Genomic DNA, 22,314 nt, shown 5'->3' with positions numbered 1-22,314 from the left:
AGAATGATATACGCTCTTCTACAAAGACGAAATAACTCAGACGTGGATCGGGGAGAGGATCGATGACGGCGCGCGGTAGAAAGGGCTCACAATCGCCATTGGTCCTTTTAGCCACGGAAGCGTGGAGCCGAGTGGATTTACGGCGTGCAAGGATGAACATTGAGATTGGCACGGGTAGCCCGGAGACTAATGGACGCGCCATTCGCGAAAATGGCCGCCACATCGTGCCCGTAAACAGAAATAGCACGATATGGTTCGGTAAGGACTATCATCAACGGTGAAAGTTGATATCTGGAACTGCGACGCAAGCTATATTGTTTGTATTTCTATTTCGGAACTTCAAAAGTACTTTTTTTTTAGAATTAATATTCATTCCAAATTATTGTCGAAAGATTTGTCTTCTTTTAAAAATTATGTTATAAATCTTTCAAATATGAATATATTGTTGTCAAATTAATTGAGATTTTTGCGCAAGCAAAAATTTGGATATTATAACGCTGACTTGTTGAATATCGCTACTCGATAAATTGTAAAGTTTATTCACGAAATACAACTGTCAAGATATAATAAAGAAATATAACATTTCTGAAGTACAGTGAGAACCACTGTGCTTAGTTCGCTAAACGCGTGAAGAAGTGTTTTGCGGTACTTTTTCATGATGTTCTTCACGTGGCAGAAGCGTTTATCCATTGCTAAAGCGCGAACGGGAAAGAGAGAAGCGACCATCGTTTTACCGGCATAAAGTTTCGAGATAGAGGGGTCAAAGAAGGCGGTTGCTGCGCGAGCATCCTGCGCATTTGGGACCAATCGGAGATCCACCTTTTGATCCCAGATGAGCCCTTTTTCGCTGTGGCAAAATTCGCTAGTGCGCAAGCCGAATCGTCGAGCTCAAGCACTTTTTTTGGAAAGAACCATAAAACGCGTGAATGCCTCGATAAAATAGGAGTATAGGAGATCCATCGTATGAATTTATAAAATTATCCTGTACCGATCGTATCGATAGAAAACACGATGTCTTAATAGAAACAGTAATGAAACAGAAATGAAACAGAAATGAAACAGAAATGAGATTGATTAAAGAAGTAACAGACTTTTTTTTATAATATATCGTATATATGTGTAAATAAAAAATATATATTTAATGTATTTTTTAAGTTTTAAGACAATATACAATGGCCAGTATTCATACTTAATTTTTATATGCAAGACTGTAATTGGCTATGTATAATAATTGACTTATGACATCTTAAGAAGTATTTTAATTAAGATATTATTTAGGATAATCTTAAAATAAAAACCGATTAATGTAATTTATATCTACATAAATATTTTATTTGTCTATGGATTTGTGGGAATTTAAAACTTAAAAAATGTAAGCTTTCGATTTTACATGTATAATTTTAATGAAGACCATAAATAATCACATCAGACAATTGATATTAAAATTTAAATCCCGCAAATATAATTCGTGTATTTAATTCTTAATATATTGATACATATTTGTTAATAAAGATACCATTATATATTAAGTCGTATTTATAATGAATTTCACGGATCACTCAGTTGCATAAAAAGAAAGGCAAAATATTTCATAAATGATGTGATTAGAAAGCTATCAGTTCTAAAATAGGAAATCTGCTATAAACCGCCGCGATCCTGCGATCCCTACTCCGATCAGAAAGATATCGGATAAGTGGGGGTTTTCCGAGGTGCGAGATATTCTTCCAACCTCACGGGATGACCTTCCTGTGGGAAGTTGGTGGGGATGTTGGGAGATCCTTCTCTGGACCATAGACACGTGCCACTTGTCATACTTTCGGAAGTACTTGCTTTCGGACGGTTCGAAGGGAGATTAGTACGAGATTAGGTGTGATCGATCAAAGAAGAAACGTGTGTTAAACGCTTACAGCTGACTCTCATAGATATTTTTTGCTGTACAAAATATTTCATCAATTAAAAAATCATTGGATTGCAATACGCGACGATAAATAATGATACAGCAGACTGTAATTGAGTCAAAAACCTGTCTAAATAATTTATATTAATAACTGTGAAATTCAAAGAAGAAAGAAACGTGAAAAAATCATTGGATTACTTCGTTATTAAATGTAAAGTGCGTGAATTTAAATTATTGGAACGCATGCCGTCGTCCGAGTGAAATCAAAATCGTCTATTGTAATAGAGCTCGATGATTTTTCACAAGATGGAACTCTATCAAAACCGCGAGAAAATGAACGATGCCGTTTATGATCTTCGCCGGACACGATCACTTCCGAGTGAGAGCGAAGCTTTTTCAAACAACATCGAGAGAGGCTGCATATCACCGACTGTCAATCGAGAGTCTATCGAGTATGCATCCGATTCCAGCTGCGAGGGTTATAGGGAATTTCAGAAACAACAGATCGAAAGAAGAAATTCATCCCCAATTGCAGCGTCCAGTGCTTTCACTATCGACAATATTCTCGGGAGAAATGAGAAAAGAGAAATTTCGAGAATAAATAATTCCGGTGATAAAGAGGAAGATCAAGATGATACGGATGACAGGATAGAGGGACACTTTGTCAAGCCAACAGCAATACCAGCTACACGTTCTGGTATGTAAAACATGTTCAGAAAATTAGATTATTATACAAAAAAATTTTTGTATAAAAAAATAAAATTTTGTATAAAGAATTAAAATAATTTTAATATTAACGAAGAATATTCGATACTTTTAAAGTTCTATCTAAAGTTTTAATTTAGAAGAATATAATAAAACATACCATAAAATAAATTCCCACAAATCCATAGACAAATAAAATATTTATGTAGTATAAATTACATTAGTCGGTTTTATTTTAAGATTATCCTAAATAATATCTTAATTAAAATACTTCTTAAGATGTCATGAGTCAATTATTATACATAGCCAATTACAGTCTTGCATACATAAAAATTAAGTATGAATACTGGCCATTGTATATTGTCTTAAAATGTTGACAATAAAGAATTCTTTAAGATATACACGGAAGCTTTTCAAATATTTATAAGAAAAGATTGTACGATTTAATAAATACAATGCAATATAATTTAATAGATATAGAAGGGAGTTTGTATACTCATGCGGGATTGCCGTACTCCGAAGGTGCACTATCTGATCCCTCGGCATATTCTGCAACATCACTCGCATCAGCTTCATTACTATATAGTAGCTGGTTTGCTCAAACAAAGCCTGGGCAGCTGTTTGGTTTACAAGGTAAGATCAGACTATTAGAGCCTAATTTAGTTTCTATCAAAGTATATCGAATCTATTCGTCATAATCTTGTCTGAAAATAGACAGTTTTTCTTTAAATAGAATTTATCTCTCGAAAAATTCAATGCATTAGAAATAAAATCTATTATATCAAATCTGCCTGATTTTGAAAGTATTCAATGCTATCAATTAATTACAAAAATATACAATAAGTATGATGGAAAAATCTTCGCGATGCTAGAAAGCTTCTTCGTGTCTGAGGCACTAACGCTTTCGGAGAATCGCGACGACAAAGGACTCTAATTATTATCCACTCGTAATAACTTACCACCGTAATTCTATTTCCGCGCACAATACCGAGAGAGGTGTGAGATGGGTACCCTCTTTCTCGGCCTCAACGAATATTGGATATTATACGAGGCGCCTGCGATAACAGCTTTTCGACACGCGAGGCACACATCAGTGGCCCAGTTGTTGAATTTCCTTGTTTTTGACATGCTACTAGCGAAATATTAATATTTAACCGCGTAAAAATCGCACATTAATCAAATTTTATGGTATTGTATTTTTTCTAGCACTCAACTCTACGTAAAATTCAGAATTTTATCATTCTATTGAAAATTTCTATCACTCTTTTAAATTCTGATTTATTTAATATAAGTAATATAATTATATAATATTATAGATTTGCCACACAACTTTGTTAAATCTATAATAATCTATATAAAGCTGTAGAAAAATTGCCATTTTATATGTAGGAAAAGAATTTTGTTGAAACAAAAATTTAACTAGATCGATCTGAAAATAATTATGTGAAACTCAAACATGACAAACAATGCTGCAAAAAGTTTTGACATTTTAACAACTACTTTGAGCATCCTATATAATTATTTTAATAGTCTAACAAAATTATTTTTGGATCTGTACCTAACTATATTTTTAGATATTTCAGCAAAATTCTTTGCGTGCGGCAATTGTTAGTTAAAATCCCGAATATTTCATGATTCTGCGATAAGATTAAAATCCGCTATAGTGTTGTTTCTCCCTTTTCGGCTACTATCCGCCATACTGTTAGAAGCCCATTTATCAGCACCGTTGGTCTAACTATCTTCCACGAAGGTGTTAAATGTCTCTGTACACTCGTAAATCTTGGTCCCGCCGGTTCTTCTTCTTCGTCACCGTGCGTATTCTTCTTTCCGGTCATCAGCAGTCTTTCATTTCTGAGAACGAGATCATCTCATCGATTGTGTTTATTATATTTATAATCAAACTTACTGTCCCGCATAGTTTAATATAGATCACGCAATAAAATAACATTCAATTTTTTAGGAATTAAATTCAACTAAATTTCTCGTATTTAATAAACGTATCACGTGTTTAATAGACGTGTTTTCTGCTGCTGGAAAAATGTTAGATAAACAGATATTATAGCTGTTATAAAAAAACAAAGCATTTCTTGAACATTATTTGCAAGGTATACATTACACTGCAAGTTTCCTATTAAACATAAGGAATTACGTGTATTGAAACATTTAAAATCTCTAAAACCTGCTGCAAGTTTCGAATTTGCATAATAGTTAACACAACGTTATAAATTAAGTGAGTCGGTATACTTTAGATAGTTAGATCTTTTTTGAATTGAAAAAGAACACTGAAGTGTAACTTAAGGTTAAAAAACAGTGAGATGTTTTTAAAATGTGCAAATGAAGTCCGATTTTTTTCGCTTAAAATACAATTTATCTAAAATTATCTGAGGTAAATTTTTTTATATAAATTTAGTATAAATATGCTAACTGTTCTCCGTAAGATAAAAACTGTTCTCCGTAATAAAACTTAACTGTTAACTTAATTTCCCTGTAGTTGTAGAAACGTTGGAAAGGTAAAAATGTAAAGGTCTTGTACAAATACGCGACATCTATTTGTTGACTTGTCGTATAAGGGCTGTTCGGCTAACTGGTGATTAAACACAAGAAGGGAGCAAAAAGAAATTCCTATTTCTATGTAAAAACATCGCAATCTTGGCTTGGGTATCCCGTTTCTCGCATACTTTATCACGCATTTATGCTATTTTCAGAATTTGAACAGATTGTTAATGAGAAAAAAATTATTCTGTTATAAACAATTTGTAAACCATTTTAACATTCTCATATTTACGATGCAGTGTTTCTAAATTAATTATATTCTTTCTTATACGTTTGTAAGTATATAAATTATAAGAATATTATAGAAATAAAAAAAATTATGAAATTATAGGAGTCAAAAATTCAATCAAAAATTATTCTAAAATAATATAATGTAAATAATTGTGGATTCTCTCTTTTGTTTTAATGATATTTAGCAGATTAAATAATATTCTTGTAATATAATTTTAAATTTGAAAATAAAGTAGAAAAGAATTGTATATTTGCTTAGTTCAGATACAATAATACCAGAATAGTTGTTATTTTAAAATGCTGCATCGAGCTTTAATATTTATTTCTAGCACAAATTATTCGTGGATATTTGCCAACGTGGTTAACAATCATCCTATTATTTTAGTACAACTAATTACGTTATAATGTCTTGTATATGCTTTTCAAAGGAAATGTGTAGTACTTCTTTGCACTACGATGATAATCGCATCCAAACGTTCTCCGTCATAAACTGTTTGCACAACTTGTTACTACTTCGCCTCGATGATATTGACTGTAGGATGTCACACATTCTGCAAACAGTCCTATACGTCTCAGAGATGTTCGGTGATCCTAGACGGATGGTGCCTCGAAATCCTGAAGTGATAATTGAGCACGAGCTGGCGGAGTTAGTCGTGCAATTAAGACGCGCGATTAGAATATTAAATTTTGATTATCGCAACAATAAATCTCCGAAAATGTCAGAAACTGTCAAAGGACTTAAGAGACTTTCATGTAATTAGCAATGACTAAAATCGATCGATTCCGCGATTACGTAGAACATAAATTGACAATAACTTTACATCAATTATAATTTTCATTCAAACAATATAAATCCCGGGAAAAAATATTATATATATATGGACATATTTTATATATAATTGTATATAAATATGTCAATTGCTTACATAATTATATAATATATATAATTACATATATTTTTATATAATTATATACAATTATACATGAAACATTTTTTTCCGGAAATATGTAATATGATTTCAATAGTTACATTGTTGAGTAAAAAATTATATATTGATGTTGTATTATTTAGCTTATGTTCTGCGAGGCGATATTGGTTTAATTTATATCGTGCGTATTTAATTTATACGAGTACTATATAACTAGTAACTTTTTATTGAATTATCTTAATTTCGGCGATACGTAAACTTATACGTGATATGAATATTTAGTTAATTATTTTGATGCATATTGTATTAATTTAATATATTCTTTAAATACATTGTTGAAATTGAGAGAATTTAATAGAGAGTTATTAATTAATATGCGTATAAAACGCTCGGTGTAAAAGGGGTCATTCAGTAATTGCTAGTACGATGAGATAAGGACTGATTATTTTTATAGCACCTAAACCGAGTGGTAGAAGATCGAGAAAACCAGGTATCGATCGGAAACCACGTCAAGCTTACAGTGCAAAACAGCTGGAGAGACTTGAAGCGGAGTTTAAGGTATGATTTGCGGTTTCCCTAATTCCTATTGTTCATGCGACTAATTCATTTGACGACATTTCTTTCCATACATTTTTGGTCCGTAGATTGACAAATATCTCAGCGTGAGCAAGCGAATGGAGTTGTCCAAGTGTTTGAATCTCACCGAGGTGCAGATCAAGACGTGGTTCCAGAATCGCCGCACGAAGTGGAAGAAGCAGCTCACGTCCAGGTTGAAGATCGCGCAAAGGCAAGGACTGTTTCCACCGACGTATTTCCCGACCACTCAGTATCCTCTTCTTCCATACTATGCGGCGCCTTTGATGTTTGGCACCCCTTTGTCGGACGACGCGAATTCTAGCTTGCCGACCCGATCCGCTGTATCGTCTTCGGATACGGTCTGACGTAATACAGACTCGAACTACTTGGTCGATCGTCGGCCGGACGATTGCGAAGTGCAATAAGACCTTCCGTTGGCTACTGCAAAGTTCTCGGTATTGTTCTTCCTTTTTTGTTTATTTATGCTACCTCATATTCTCATTTGAAATTTAGACACCGTTGATATAATTGATATAATTGTAAGAAATCTGTATTGTAAAAGTGTATGAACTGCAAAGTGACTTCTTTCTTTAAGATTTCTCGATATTATTGAAACTTTGTTATACATAAATGATGATTATATATTTACGTTACAAGTGTGCAAAAATTTCGGATCAAGACATGTTCTGAAATCATTCGTGATTTTCTGCAGTAGCGAAGCAAGATTACTCTCTGAATCTCCTGGAGTGAAATCTCACTCGAAGAGACTGAAAATTTAGCCTATCTTGAAAAGAGAATGAAAATACGGCTACTTTTGTTCAAGAGTTTCACTCTTTTTAAAGTGAGATTTACTCTTTTGAAATGAGATTTACTCCGAAGGAATAAAATCTCAATCTCTTTTTTGGAGTGAGTTCCATCATCTATCCTAGTATTACACTCTAAAAAAACGATTGAGATTTTTTTGGAGTAAATATCATTCCAAAGGAGTAAATCCCATTTTAAAAAGAATGAAAATCTGCCACTTTTGAACAAGACTTTTGATCATATTTTCACTCTTTTTTCAAGACAGGCTAAATTTTCAATCTCTTCAAGTGAGATTTCACTCCATGAGATTTAGAGAGTATATTTGAATAAAAATTGCATAGGTGATTTATTCAAATCAGTTATTCTCTAGATCGATTACTTTTGTTGTATATAAAATGATAATTGTAGATTTATGTAACATCTACGAGGATATAAAAAATAGATGACTGAATTTACTCATAATGTTTTTCAGTAACAGAACAAGATTGCATTCTGATGACGTAGGAGATAAGCAATAATTTCAAATTACGTACGATATGTTATTTTAAATCAATTTCATTTTATATAAAACGTGACGATTACGGATTTATGTAACGCATACGGAAAAATGTGTGAAAGAGATAGACGAATTTATTTGCTCTGAATTTATTTTACTTCGAATTTACTTACGACTTTACACGTTTCCGGCGAGACGAGATTCCATCCAAGCGGCAGTCATGTGCAAGTGACGTGGAAGCGATACAAACGGCTGTATGAAAATCTACTATGTAGGGAATACATGAAAAGTAATATGGAAATGCTATGGAAATGACGTTGATACAGACGAAGTGCCCAACGTTTCACTTTTTTTTTTCTCTTCCAAGCGGCCGTTAAGAAAAGCCGTGCTCATCCTCGAAGAATTTATGAAACAAGGCACAAAGAAGCAGTTTAATTGAAGGATTTAAGGTGCGCGAAAAAAATGTACCTCATCGTCTTTAATAAAGAGCGAGATAAAGAGCTAAGAAATTTCTTATCGTCTATCAAATTACATGACGAAGTATCACGAAGGATAGAAGGAGGATAAGGAGACTGTGCTCAATGAAATAATTATATGTACGTAAGATTCTGATTCGAATTATTATACATAATTTAGCGTTTTCCGCTTACACGCGCGCAAATGGAACAAAGCTTACGCGGCAGGGTATAATTTATCGACGAGCAGATACGGGCTAAGCCGCAGAGCATTACATGTGTTATCGAAGTGATTCGTATGCACCGTGCAATTCAAATATACACTCGAGTTAGGGTCGCGCATCTCTAAGTAAAGTTTATTGGAGAGCTGCAGCAATGTAACTTAAAAATGAAAGAGGCATATTGTGAATTATCAAATGCACAAGGATAAAAACGTAAAATAGTATCGAGAGGAAAGCCCCTATGAATAAGTAGTTTCGCTGCATCAATAAATTATATTCTATCGAAAGCCTTCTTTCTCTTTGACGAAGTAATACACGACGAGTTACTTTTGCTTAAATCTTGCACAAGTGCGAAGGAACAAAATCTGATGGAAAAAATGCAGGAATAGTTACAAGGTCTGATGTAGCCGTGAGCTTAAGCGTAAAAATGGAGTAATATAATGGAAAGTTAACACTAGAAATACTAAACGGTCATTATTGACAGTTTTAACTTTTTAGATTAATATTATTTTTTTGTGTAAAAGAATTCTGAAATTTTTTGACTTTTGAATAATTAGTTCTTTATATTGATGAAATATTTGATATTTTATTACTTTCTTCATTTTTATGGTAACTTATGATTCTTAAGATTTTTCATTTTCTAGTTAATTTGAGGTTTAAGCCTGAGATACAATTGAAAAACAATAGGAACAGGGAATAACAAATTTCAACCTATTAAAAACTATGTATTTTCGTATACATAGTTTCTGACAGATTGAAATCTGTTGTTTCCTGTTTCTATTGCCAATGCTTTTCAATCATTTATATGACTTCAGACTTAATTTGTATGCTCGTTTCTACCAAGGTAGTTTAATTTAATTTTGATTCAACTAAGTCATATTTTTCTAATTTTACGAATTAGAAAACTATGAAGGCTCTAACAGAATCTGACTATAAGATGACAAATTTTTAATTGACCCGTTATTTTTGTCAACTTCAGTTAGAATGAGATAGCATTTATAAAAGAAGACAATACATGTACTCTTCTTTTTCACTCTTGTTCTGACAAAATTGCCCATTTCCATCAATGTAGATTAACTTTGAACCTCGGTTCAACTTATTCTTCATTCTTTTTTAATTTTTAGAACTGGAAAAAGATGAAGATTAAGTTGAATCGAGATTAAAGTTAATCTATATTGGTGAAAATGGGCATAAACTTAATCACAAGTTGCTCAGAAAATGAAAAACCGAGTTTCATCAAGTAAGAAACGTTGGTACTTCTAGCGTTAATGGGTTCACGATGCATATAATTATTCTTTCCGCTGAGTAATCAAACGTTAATTAGTCCGAGCAAGTTCGGGGAAATTCGCGACGTGTCAGGCGTTCTTCTTCCCGCAGCACCTCTCGTTCGTTGGCTGACGTTTTTCCGCATTATCGTTGCGCCTGGCGGTCGACTTATCAGTCTCGCAGGCGGCATGCCGTCCCGCCGGGCACTTCGTTCGCGTCAACCCCGGAAACATGGCAAACTTCTTGTGCTTTTTCGCACGCGGCACCGCGCTCATGCCGGGGCAGAGTGTGCTGGTCTCCCGTGTCTTCACTTTGACGGACGACTGCACGGTGTGCACCAGTAGCAATGGGCTGCAGCTCTTATCGAGCGCCGGGGACGTCTCTACGTGAAATTTATGACCCAAAACTTGGACGCACTTGTCAGACTTCGGCTTGGAGATTGCCATGGCGGCCGCGATCGCCAGCGTGTTCTGGGCGCACAAGTAGCAGCAGCTCTTCGTGAAGTCGTCCGCGATCAATGGCGGTTTCATGGGAACTCGTTTCTCGACGACGAGGTCGTCGTCGTGCGTCACCAGACGTGTGTCCACGGGCGGCGGGATATGCTTATTGAGTTTATGGTTCACTTTCCTTTCCTCCTCCTCCGTTATTATTTTCCTTCTCCTCTCCTCGTCTGTCTTTACTTTCTTTCTCCTCTCTTCTTTCTCCCTTTTTTTTCTCTCCTTTCTTTCTTCCTTGATGATGTCCTTAGAGACATCCTTGTCTGCAATCTCTACCGCCTCGTCTTGTTTACGAGTTCTCCTAGACTTCTTCGGGACGTCTTGATATCTTATCGATTCTCGATGCGGCATAGTTGATACACCGGCGACCGCCACCACATCGTCAGACTTCTCGCACTTCTCCTTACTTCGTGTCTTTATTCGTTTGAGAACCTGTCTCGGCTTTCTCAAAACATGTTGGGAGCATCTTTTCTTTGCCCGGCACAATCTCAGACACCATAAACGTAGTTTAACGCAGGATTTCGATCGGTGTCTACGTGGCAAATTGATGTCGCGAGTATCAACGCTTTTATGTGTTTGCTCCGTTTCCTCGGGATTTCTCGTTATGTCTCGCTGATCTTCCTTCGAATTGTAGACACGCCATTCACGATTAGCGATGGGCTGATCTGATGGCGTCGCTGTGAATTCAATTCAAGAATTGATATCTTGATCTGATAATGGTAGCAGAATGCGATAATTATGTATATGTAAGTAAAAGATATTAATCCTCCAAAGCTGACGTTAAAATCTATAACACAATTAAATTAAGTTTGTGAGACCGATTTACTTTATATTGGTTAAAAGGCTGCACTAATTAATTTAAAGAACCCAAAATAATTGAACTTATATAAAAAAGAATACTAACAATAAGTTTGTTTAAATAAACAAGAAAAGCGATATTTAATTAAAGTAGATCTTTGATATCTAAATCTATTTTTAATTTGAGATAATTTCGTTTCTGAAAAATATGACTTTTGGAAAGAAAAATCAATTATTACATTTATTACTTCACAATATTTATAGAAGAACATTAATTATTACTCCACGAAAATAAAAGAGGAACCTAACGGACGTCTAAAATTATTGATTTCGAAAATATTACTCTTTTTCACGCAAAAGTTTTTTTTTTACTGTAAAAATGTAAAAGTCTCACACTAAAAATACTTCAAATTTGCAGATATTATATATAAATATGCTACAAAATATAATTTTGAAAATGGATGTAATAAGTTCACCATCAGCTTCAGAGGATTAATATAAATGGAATGACAATTATACCCTGAGAGTTTCTTGAGAGTATTTAATTTTCAAATTAAATATTAAACCACTTATTTGTTTTCACATGTCCCGACATGTATATTACTGTATTGTTTTTGATGTATTTTGGATTTTTATTACAAAAAGAGAAACGATACTCGCAGCATGAAGAATTGAAAACGAAAATGAAGTAGGAACATACCAAGGAAATGGAGTTATTTTTCAGGCTGATTCAAAGAGTTGAATATATACGTTGCTTACTACTAGATCCATACGTTGAGGAATACGCAGCATTTTGCGATAAATGCGTTTTGTATTTCATTTGTGCATTTTTCGAAGCAGATATTTGTTTCTTAGGACGTCGTGATGAATGATCGTTATACCAGGTGATGTGTGAAGATCGATCTGTATTTACAGATTCATCCGAATTCGCTATAGAACACATTTTCATCCAAACGGATTTTTTTGGGTTCCATTCGTTAAGGATTTAAAAGATTAATAATAGATAAGTGGCTTTTCTTTATATAAATTACTGCTCCCAATTTACATCTAATAAATTATTTCTTCCAATCGTTGGGCCTTCGGAGAGAAAGAGATAGAGAATATAATGTAGATAAATATGCAATTTTCAACTTTTTTTTAGTTCAACTTTATTAACTCTCTAACTAATTTAATTGTCGAGCCATAGATAGAAAGGTTATATTCATTAAGATTAACATATCGCACTTTTGAATAAAAATGAACAAACGAAATTATATTAATATGTCTATTTCATTCCAAAATAATGGTTTTTACTTCTTAATAATAAAAATGAAATTGGCGTGATCCCTTTGTATTTCGTCATATTGAAATGTTAGAATTAATTAGTGAAATTTCTGTGTTTAACCAAAACTGTCAGTGTCTTAATTCATTGCTAAGAACTTTGCCGCGAGAAGAGACGTCTATTAACATATATTGAGATTAATTCCACCAATTAAGGGCTAACCGCAAAAAAAGAAACACGAGTCAATTTATTCATTAAATAAATAAATAAGTTGTCTTAAATATTATGTCGTAAGTATCATTTCTCTGTAATAAAAGAGAATTTTCTTTATCGCTTGTATATAATGAAAATTTAATTGCCTTGCAAATAACAATTTTGATGACATTGCAGTCTGTGATTTATGCCACCAGCTCGTTGTACAATAAAAAAAGATAAAGAACTCTAAGATTAAAAGAATATGAAATAAAAATGTCAAATTAAAATTTATTGAACTTGAAATTGACAAAGAATTATGGATAATAATTTAATTGCAAATAAAACATGCATGTATCTCATCATTACGAAAGTCTGTGTAAAATTTGAGTTAACTTCGCTTTTAAAAAAATATTCTTATTTTCGCGGATTAAAGCAGATCTTGTATATAGTGCTTAAGTTTTCTGTATGAACTTTTATGATACATATTTAATTTAGCAAATTACACGTCGAAATATTTCTCAATCTTGAGCAAAACCGAAGTAATAAACATCTTATTAAATTGACAAGCAATTTAATAGTTAATTTTTCATGCTAATTAAGCATCTTAAAATGGAGAATATTAATAATCAGATGTTAATGAGAATTTTAAATCTGCGAATAATTTTACTGCTTGAAAAATAATTGCCTCAGCAAAGATAAGATAATACATGGGGTCACCAAGGGTGACGTTTTCGGATGCAATCTAACACATGTAAATAAACATGCGGGGGCGAGATCAGATCGAGCGACGTGAAGGCAGTCACGAGCGTTACGTTGCGCCGCGTCAATGCCGGGTGACGTCACGTTGGAAAGCGTGATGGCGGCTGCGCCGTGCGGTAGCTGGCGCCATCTCGCGGCGTCGTTTCTCGGGCGCCCGGAGACAGTCAGGCGGTTCGTTCGCATCGCGTACGGACGTTGCAGCTGGTCGCAGTCAGGGAGGTCGAAGGTGGTAGGACTGTGTCAGTGGCGACGGTGGCGACTGTTCGCGCGCGCACGACTTCCCTCCAGTCCCCGTGAGCGTGTGTATGTGTGTGTACATGTTTTGTTGCTGTTGCGATATGCGTTCGTTAAATATCGAGTGGCCGTTGTCGTCGTCCTTGTCGCGTCGTGCGTGAAGTAAACGGCAGCAGGGGATCCCCGCCGTCAGCTGTTTGCGAGCCAGCACGGGCTTGTCATCGACGCGGAACGGCCGAACGCACCGCAAAGCCGTGGGGAAAGCGAGAAGAGGAGGCGAGACGGAACGGCGAGTAAATGAGCGAGCGAGCAAGTGAGCGACGCGCGTGAAGTTAGTCGCGGAAGTCAGTCCTCTACGAGGGGCGGACCGAATTCGTATCGGTGTCGTGCGTGTGCGCGAGTTGCGTCGGTCGACACTCAATCGTGCGGTGTCCGCGTGCGAGGCGCGATTCCCGACGGGAAAATAATGGCGTAGACCTCGGACCGCGCTCCGGAAACGAGAGAGAAAGAGAGAGTGTGTAAGTCACGAGAGGTGAACGAGCAGAAAGAGGAGGAGAAGGAGAGAACGGTAACAACGAGGGAAGAAGAGAGAGAAAGAGAAAGAGACGCGCGCCGCGTTCATATTCGCGTCGTGGCGGTGGCCGTATCGAGAGCGCAGCCGATCATCCGCGTCGTCCTCGCCGTCGCCGTCGCCGTCGCCCACATACATAGATTATCTCATCGCGGAGCGGAGCGCCGAGTAACTCATCATCATCATCGTCATCGTCGTCGTTGTTGTCGTGGTGATCGAGACGAGTCTTCGGTGTTGTGTGCAGTGCTGCTGGAGGGCGAGAAGGAGTGCGAAAGAGAGAGAGATAGAGAGAGAGAAAGAAATAGAGAGAGAAAGAGATAGAGAGAGATAGAGATAGAGAGGAGGCGCTAAACGGCGTTCTTTCTCCGTCGCCCCCTGTCGCGGTCAACCCTGTTGCTGGCGTCGCGTCGCGCCTACCTCCGGAGTCGGGCTTTCTGTTTTGTTTGTGTTCCTGTCCTCCGCACAGGGTGAGGAGGAGGCGGTGGTGCAGCGGAGACCGACGCCAGGTATCCCAGCGCGGCGCGTATCCCGACTGCAGCGGGGAATATTGTATTACGATGATCAGTGACACGTGCGGATACGTTCTCTTCCTGCTGCTGCTGCTGCTGGTCCCATACATCGAGAGTGGTGAGTGTCTCCAGTCTCCATTGGCCTTTGTACAACGAGTTGTTTCTACTAACCAAGCTTTTATTTAAGTCTTAAGTCATAAAAAATTGACCAATCACAGTCATTACTATTGTATTATATTTAACTGTGACTGATCAATTTCTTACGGCTTAAAGCTTAATGCTTAAGCGATGGCTTATTGTATATCAGAAATTCTACCGTTATGCTATTCCGGTACACATAATCCGTCGGCTTGCAAGAGATGGGCGCGCAAGACGTGACCTGCTCGTGAATTTTGTGTGCGTGGCGTATATGTATACGTTTGTTCTTGTGCGTGCGCGTCTCTCGTGAATCATCATCCTTTCACGAGGAGCCCGCCCGTCGTCGCGTGTGTGTCTCCATACACGTTCGTTCTTTTCGAGCGAAATAGCATGCGATCGCTAAAACCGTGTTGCACGATACGTCGCTGGATCATCGTCGGATTTTTTGTTCTCTTCGAACGATCACGATGCACCGTGAGAAAAGTGAGGTGTGGAGTTAGTCCTAAATTTTTTAATTGTTATTTTAATAGTACTAATTGCTGGATTTTAAAAACGTAACGTACGTTTCTAGAACTAGAATTCTTAAAACTAAAAATAGATGAAGAGTCAGTTGAACCGAGATTAAAATTAAATTACATTGCTAGAAACAAGCATAAGATAATCTCTACACTCTTTATAATAACAAGCTAAAACTCTAATTAGAATTTGGGGACTATGATTTCGGAGCTAACTTCAGAAAAATATCGGAGTCTCATTAGAGTATCTATTCTTTAATTTCAATTTTTTTTTAAATTTACTTGGCAGGATGAACGTCGTCTTTATTAGTGGAACCTATTCTTCTATCTGATATTCGTTTTTGTTGTGCATGCGTGATATATAAATATAAATTTATAGTGAATTTTATGCACTGAAAAAAAGATCTGATAATAACACCAAATGTTAAATAAAATAATTTGAATAAAACGTTCAGGTAATAACCGAAAATAATTTTACTAATTAAGTAAGAAAAATCCTATTATTTAATATTTTTAATCAAAACGGATCTTACACTTCAATATTTCGGTGTGAATTTATGTACATATCCAATTTTGCAAACCGTACGCCAAAATTTTTTTCTTGAAATATAGTTGTGTATAATTTAAAAATTTGGAAACTGGAAATTATATACATTCACAAAAAATATTATCAAGTACGAAGAAGTGAATATGGCGTTTTTCACTTTGTGTGTTTAATCGTATATATCTATTTTAACTTAATAGTAAATAATTTTACTTTTCTAAATATTTAGTAAGTATTACCAAATGATTATATTATCATGCTTGGTAATATTTACTAAATATCTAGAAAAACCAAATTATTTTTTATCGTATATATTACTCGAATATTTAATTGATAGTACTTAACATTTAGTTATTATAAGATTTTTTCAATATGCACTTGTGAAAAATTACATATACAGGCTTTATTCACGAAAAATATCACATACGAAAATATTATAATACACGTTATGTACATTATAGATTTTTTAAATGCGATATAAATTCAAGAATAATCAGAGTAGTACATTGCGGATTAACTGGGAAATAATTAAGTTTAATATTTAAAAATGTTTCATGTTATAACAGAGTTTACTACGCAGCTTTTTTTATCAGACGCAAAGAAGCTGCAAAACTCACCTTTAAAAGCAGGATAATGGGCTTTAAAATTTTTCATTGTCGTAATTATTACGCTTTTCATTCAAACATAAGATAACTACAGTACATCTCATCTTGTAATAATTTATCTTAATAACGCGTTTTTCGAGAAATCACATTTTTCAAAATTTATAAAAATATTAAAAGTGCAATCGTATGTTTAAATCATGCAAACAATACAAAGATTCCAAACTATGAAAAATATAGGATAACTACGGTATATACGCCGCACTTATTAAAAAACTTAATTTATTAAGTATTATTTACTATGTTTAAAGTAAACGATATTATATCAAAAAAATTTTGTACTGTCTACTATTATAAAAAAAATATCAGAAATCCGAAATATTTATTTTTCATATTAAAAAATAAACTTTTTGAAACCCTTGCATTTTTATTGTATATTCCATAGGGGTGAGATATATGGTTACTCATAGAGGGAGGGGGGGGGGATATGTATAACTCATGAAAAATTTACAAATAATGCATATAAATAAGACTTAAATGATACAATAACTTAAAATGTGTTTATAAAGTTTATTAAGGAATAAGAATGGTAAATATATGAAGTAATAAGTAATAATTACAATCTTCCTACATATATTACAAGTATATCATAAGGTAACATGAGGTACATATTTCATATAATGCGTTTATTGCATTTAGTGCACTGAATACAATCTGGACACTTTTATATGTTTGGGTATAAATCCCACTCGCCAAAAATTGTATATCTCAAACAGGTGGGATATACAAGACAACAAACTAAACAAAGAATACGAAAGCACTTATATTTTGCTATACAACATGCTTTGCTATTCCATTACACATATATATCACGAAATAACCAGTCTTTTACACACTCTACAGTAATCATTTTATGTTACATTTTATAGACTTTAATTTATGATGGCGTTACTTATTACAGTGACAAAAATCGATTGAACTTACATATAATAATTTCATTTATATTAACAATAAGAAACTGAAATCATAACACAATACTAATATAACATAAAGGCATGTAACAGAGTAGTTGCGGAAAAATTATCCCCACTCCTTCTATTTTTTCTGACTTCTACGATGTAAATCCCAGCGTGGCGTATTTGCCGGAGTTACCCTATGCACTATTGAAAATTGAATATTACAAAAGAATATTTGGATGGTTCAGTATTTGCATGTATGCAGTATTTACATAACCGACTCAACTCGATTTCCATTGTTATGTCGAATCGACGATAACGTGAAAATTTATCCATTCCTGTTTTTGAAGTCAATATACGTATACTGTTTTTACTTGTTTAAACCATTCGATAGAAAGATAAAAAATGTTTTTCCCATGATAATATTAATATGTGCATGTATTAGATGATATATAACAAGTGTTTTCGTAGCTATTACTGTATGATTGTTTATTTTTTCACATTTTTCATTATAAATATATATTTTCGCTGTACAAAACGTCAATGTAGGTCTTTTCCCTGAACGTTTTATTATGCTAGAAGGAAAAACACGATTCATGAACCGTTATTGTCATCGGAATTTCGACAATGTTAATTACGTTAAGAAATATCACTGAATCTAAAGTGAGTCACAGATAAAAATATGAATCATCGTCATAATCAGACACTTTGCAGCAGCTGTTGCAACTTAAGACTGATATTATATCTATCGTACAAGTTTTTTAAGCTTGTTGTTTGGTTATAGAATAGAGAGATTCGAGAATTTTTTACAATTAACACATCTGAAAAGTTGTCGTATGACAAATGTCATACGACATAATAGGTTAGTGAATATCGCTGTATGATCTGATTTTAAATCAGCTGAAATGTCGGAATTTAATATTCAAAATTTGTAATTTTTGCAGTGCTGTTTTTTATAGCTCTCTTATTGTTTTATTCAGAGTGAATATAAATTTTTATTAGCCATTATATATAATACATAACATGTGTGCATTGTCTTCACTATTAAATATCAAAATAGCAATGGCGACACAGTCTTTTATGAATACGTCATCTATATAAGTAATATAAATAAGAGAAGCCAATCACGATCAAAGTTAAAAGATGTTAAAATAATATTTCTATACGTATTTGAAATACATTTATCTCAGATATGAAAAGTAATCGATGCGCAGTCACATATCTGAGATAAATGTATTTAAAGTACATATAGAAATATTATTCCAATATCTATTTTTGATCGGAATTGATGCTTCTCTTACTTATTGTTAGTTAAAAATATAAACATTTTAATTCTCGTTTTAAGTTATCTTTAATATATACAATTTTTGTTAATAATAAAATTTGCACAATACATAAAATTTTTGTTAATACTAAAATAGCACAAAGTATGAAGAAATATAACGATGAAATGCAATGATACAAAAGTGAAGCAAACTATTAGGTGTTGGAATTAATTCGTAGCGTTTTTAATGAAAGAATGTTATTTATTTCACATGAGCATTAAAAAATACATTAATGAAAGTACTTCCCATCACTTGTAAAACGCTACGAATTAATTCCAACACCTAATATTATATAGAATATGAAATGAGATGCATAATTAATTTATGAAAAATCATAAAAGTTCAATATTAAAATGATGAAATCAATTATTGATTATATAAAAAATTTTCGTCGAATATTTTTTTATTGTCGAGGTATATTTGTTTTATTTGTTTTATATAGTATTGCTAAATTCAATCCCGACTACATTCGATTTGGACAAGTCATATATTCGACGAAACTTTTTTTCGATTTCACTATTTTTTGACATGACCGATTTCATTATTTTAATATTGTGCTTTTGCGATTCTTATTTGATCGTACATCTCATTTCATATTTTATATGACGATTTGTTTCAAATTTGTTGTTATTATGCTTCATGCATTGTGCGATTTTTATTATTAGTAAGAATTTTATTTTTGTTTATGTAAAAATAAATTTACGTAGGTACACACATGACTCGTGTTGGCTCTTATTTTATTATATCTTCTGAATTATTTCTGAAATAAAAAATCTTAAACGCGAGAAACTAATTTTAAATTGCGAAATACGCGCAGAATGTTGCATTTATTTCTGAAATCTTAAACACGAGAAACTAATTTTAAATTGCGAAATACGCGCAGAACATTGCATTTACTTCTGAAAAGGAAATTGATGCACTTGCTCTGCCTTGTCCCTCTCGAACCTTTCTGTACTGAGACATGCGATAGAAAATTAACCCTTTACGCCAGACTCGACGCAGAATTTCACAGCAACTGAACAGTCGTATGAAATAGCGAGAATAATCCAAGTTGCAAAGGATCCGTGCGCAATAGTGCGCCGAATCGTTGTGAGATGATTGCGAAAGTTCTCTCTTTCTCTTTCGCGCGCGGGTTTGCGATGCGATGTGAATGGCCCTCGACGGAAGTTGTAATCAACGATCACCGCCGGCGCTGGACGATAGCTGTACGCACGATGCGTTCGCGCGTACGTCATCGTATTATTTACGGTTACGGGGAAGAATAAAGTTCCTCCCGTGCGAGGTTTCTGCGTGTACAGGCCGACAATCGTGCCGGACAGGCAATTTCGTGAATGTAATTTATAGAGGCGTTTATCCTTCAACTAAAACTATTAAACGATATGAACGGGGATTAATGGGTTTTACGAGAACGAGTTTATACGAGTCTCACGATTCTGCTTAGAATGTCAATTCTAAGCAAAATCGTAAGGCTCCTATAAACTTGTTCTCGTAAGACTTGTAAGAACTTATGACTGAAATTGTCCATTCCATGCATATTGTAATGGGTTTTGTACAATAAGCCATTACTTAAGCTTTAAAAACTTAAGCCGTAAGAAGTTGACGAATCATAGTCATAAATATGAGAAGGCTCGATTATGATTAGTCAATTTCTTACGGCTTAAAACTTAAAGCTTAGGTAATTGCGAGGCTAATTGCTTATTGTAGAAAGTCCATAAGACGTACATTGTTAAATTCATGTCATTGTATCCAATTTCATTTATTTTTCAATTATTTTTAATTATTTCCATAAATGAAATTCACTGCTCTTATTAAATATGTTCTTAATTTAACTGAAACAATAATAGTTAAATAATAATTTAATTCAAAAAAATGTATTTTTGACTCAAATTTAGTTTATTATTTATTAAGAGCATACGTCGTTTACTTTGAAAATAATCATAGAAATAGATTAATTTACATTTTGGCACATGTTGAAGTTAAAAATAACAAAATGTTAAGGAATTGCTCTCCTTTGATATTTAACAGTTTACAGTCGTTTGTAAATATTTATATTTCTCATAAATCTAATATAAATATTATTAGCTAGTAAGAAGATGTCTATAAAGATACTGCATAAAGTTATAAGTATTTCAGTTAAAGCTCTTAGAAGTCTCACGAGACAAGTTACAAGCTTTACAACTCTGCTTAGAATTATTAACCTATAAGATTCATCAGCCATCGTAAAATCAGTAATTAATATGCAATTTCGGTACGGTCGACATGGGCTGACGAATCTCGTCAAGTCGTTTCGAAACGAGAGACTGTTGTTTTGTAGTTTCGTCGTATTTCCAATCGAGCGATTATCCGGAAGTCCTCGCGCGTGTAAGAATCTCGCATGTACGAGACTCTCGTATTTCAAAGGATCTCGCATGCGCCGGGACTTCGTAACCGTGCCGAGGTTCTCGCATTCGTGTGAAGGACTTTGCGTGCGCGAGGATTCAGCATGTATAAAGACCTCCGTACGTGTCGCGAGTGCCTTCGCGTGTGTAAGCAGCTTTTTATACACAAACGAGCTTGCAATGATAAGAGGGAATAATGCTTTCCTCGTTCGAAGTCATGATTCGCCGCGAAGATCGTTCCACCAAATATATATTTCTAATTTCTATACTGAAAGAAAAGAATTGTTGCGATTACTATACCTTTAACTACAATGTATAGTTTTTTGAGACGGCTATGTATGTATTTATAATTGTTTTAATTATACAAATATAGTCAATTGTGCTATTAATAATAGTGACATACATTGCTTGAAAATTTTTAGTTTTTTAACGTATTTTTTTAGTTTTATTACTACATAAATAATAAGTAAATTAAAAAAATAGTTATATTCACTATAATTATTGAAATTATCATAATTTATAAAATAGTACAATTTTTTCATGTTTGAGAGAACTATCATATATTAACTATCATATATTAACATTGTAGCAGTAAGAACCATAAAAACGGAGCTCCTAACCGTAATTATTTTCTCGATTATAGTCACAAACACCAAATACTTTTCTCTCAGTATACTATATGCCGAATGTAGGGTAAAATATGTCATAATGACACACGATATTTCTTCCGGAAACAGGAGCGAGACGTTGGTCGTCACAGGCCGTGAGTACTTTCTTATCGAATTTAATTATCACCGATTTCCTGCTGTTTTTCGCGAGACGAGAGACGCAAGCCCGTCGCTTCGTACAGAGCTATCGGGTTCTCCGGTTAATGAAAACCTTCATGGAAGAGAAGAGAG

At 34.2% G+C, this 22,314-nt stretch overlaps 3 protein-coding genes across 5 annotated transcripts in view; 2 read left to right on the top strand and 1 right to left on the bottom strand.

Annotated features, from left to right (window-relative positions):
* Positions 1-9: 9 nt before the first annotated feature.
* On the top strand, positions 10-8,146 carry LOC105153225 (uncharacterized). Its single transcript, XM_087414616.1, has 4 exons — positions 10-2,594; positions 3,077-3,235; positions 6,770-6,873; positions 6,960-8,146. The coding sequence occupies exons 1-4, from the start codon at positions 2,189-2,191 to the stop codon at positions 7,254-7,256; spliced, it is 966 nt and encodes a 321-aa protein (XP_087270742.1). The 5' UTR covers positions 10-2,188; the 3' UTR covers positions 7,257-8,146.
* Positions 8,147-8,247: 101 nt separating this feature from the next.
* LOC147907096 (uncharacterized) lies at positions 8,248-13,140 on the bottom strand. The gene is made up of 2 exons (XM_087414618.1): positions 12,188-13,140; positions 8,248-11,307 (listed from the first exon to the last, which is right to left on the bottom strand). Exons 1-2 carry the CDS (start codon positions 12,375-12,377, stop codon positions 10,223-10,225), a joined length of 1,275 nt encoding a protein of 424 aa, XP_087270744.1. The 5' UTR covers positions 12,378-13,140; the 3' UTR covers positions 8,248-10,222.
* Positions 13,141-13,772: 632 nt separating this feature from the next.
* The window catches only part of kuz (zinc-dependent metalloprotease kuz), a 129,823-nt gene continuing 121,281 nt past the window's right edge, over positions 13,773-22,314 (top strand). For all 3 annotated transcript variants that reach the window (XM_011067948.2, XM_011067947.2, XM_011067946.2), the window contains exon 1: positions 13,773-15,075. In XM_011067948.2, the coding sequence (XP_011066250.1) occupies positions 15,006-15,075 (70 nt within the window). In that variant the 5' untranslated portion in view covers positions 13,773-15,005. The remainder of the gene's footprint in view (positions 15,076-22,314) is intronic.

The sequence above is a fragment of the Acromyrmex echinatior genome, chromosome 16, assembly GCF_024713525.1.
Source record: "Acromyrmex echinatior isolate Ae372 chromosome 16, ASM2471352v2, whole genome shotgun sequence".
NCBI classification, from domain to species: Eukaryota; Metazoa; Arthropoda; class Insecta; order Hymenoptera; family Formicidae; genus Acromyrmex; species Acromyrmex echinatior.
The sequence above is the reverse complement of the archived record's forward strand: the minus strand, read 5'-3'. Positions and strand labels throughout refer to the sequence as shown.

Excerpts from the sequence above, each read along its gene's own strand:
- LOC105153225 (XM_087414616.1), top strand. The coding sequence starts at position 2,189 with ATGATTTTTCACAAGATGGAACTCTATCAAAACCGCGAGAAAATGAAC. Across the intron at positions 2,595-3,076 it reads AATACCAGCTACACGTTCTG|ATATAGAAGGGAGTTTGTAT; the intron begins GTATGTAAAACA and ends ATAATTTAATAG. Across the intron at positions 3,236-6,769 it reads GCAGCTGTTTGGTTTACAAG|CACCTAAACCGAGTGGTAGA; the intron begins GTAAGATCAGAC and ends TTATTTTTATAG.
- LOC147907096 (XM_087414618.1), bottom strand. The coding sequence starts at position 12,377 with ATGAAAATGTGTTCTATAGCGAATTCGGATGAATCTGTAAATACAGAT. Across the intron at positions 11,308-12,187 it reads CTCAACGTATGGATCTAGTA|CGACGCCATCAGATCAGCCC; the intron begins GTAAGCAACGTA and ends TTGAATTCACAG.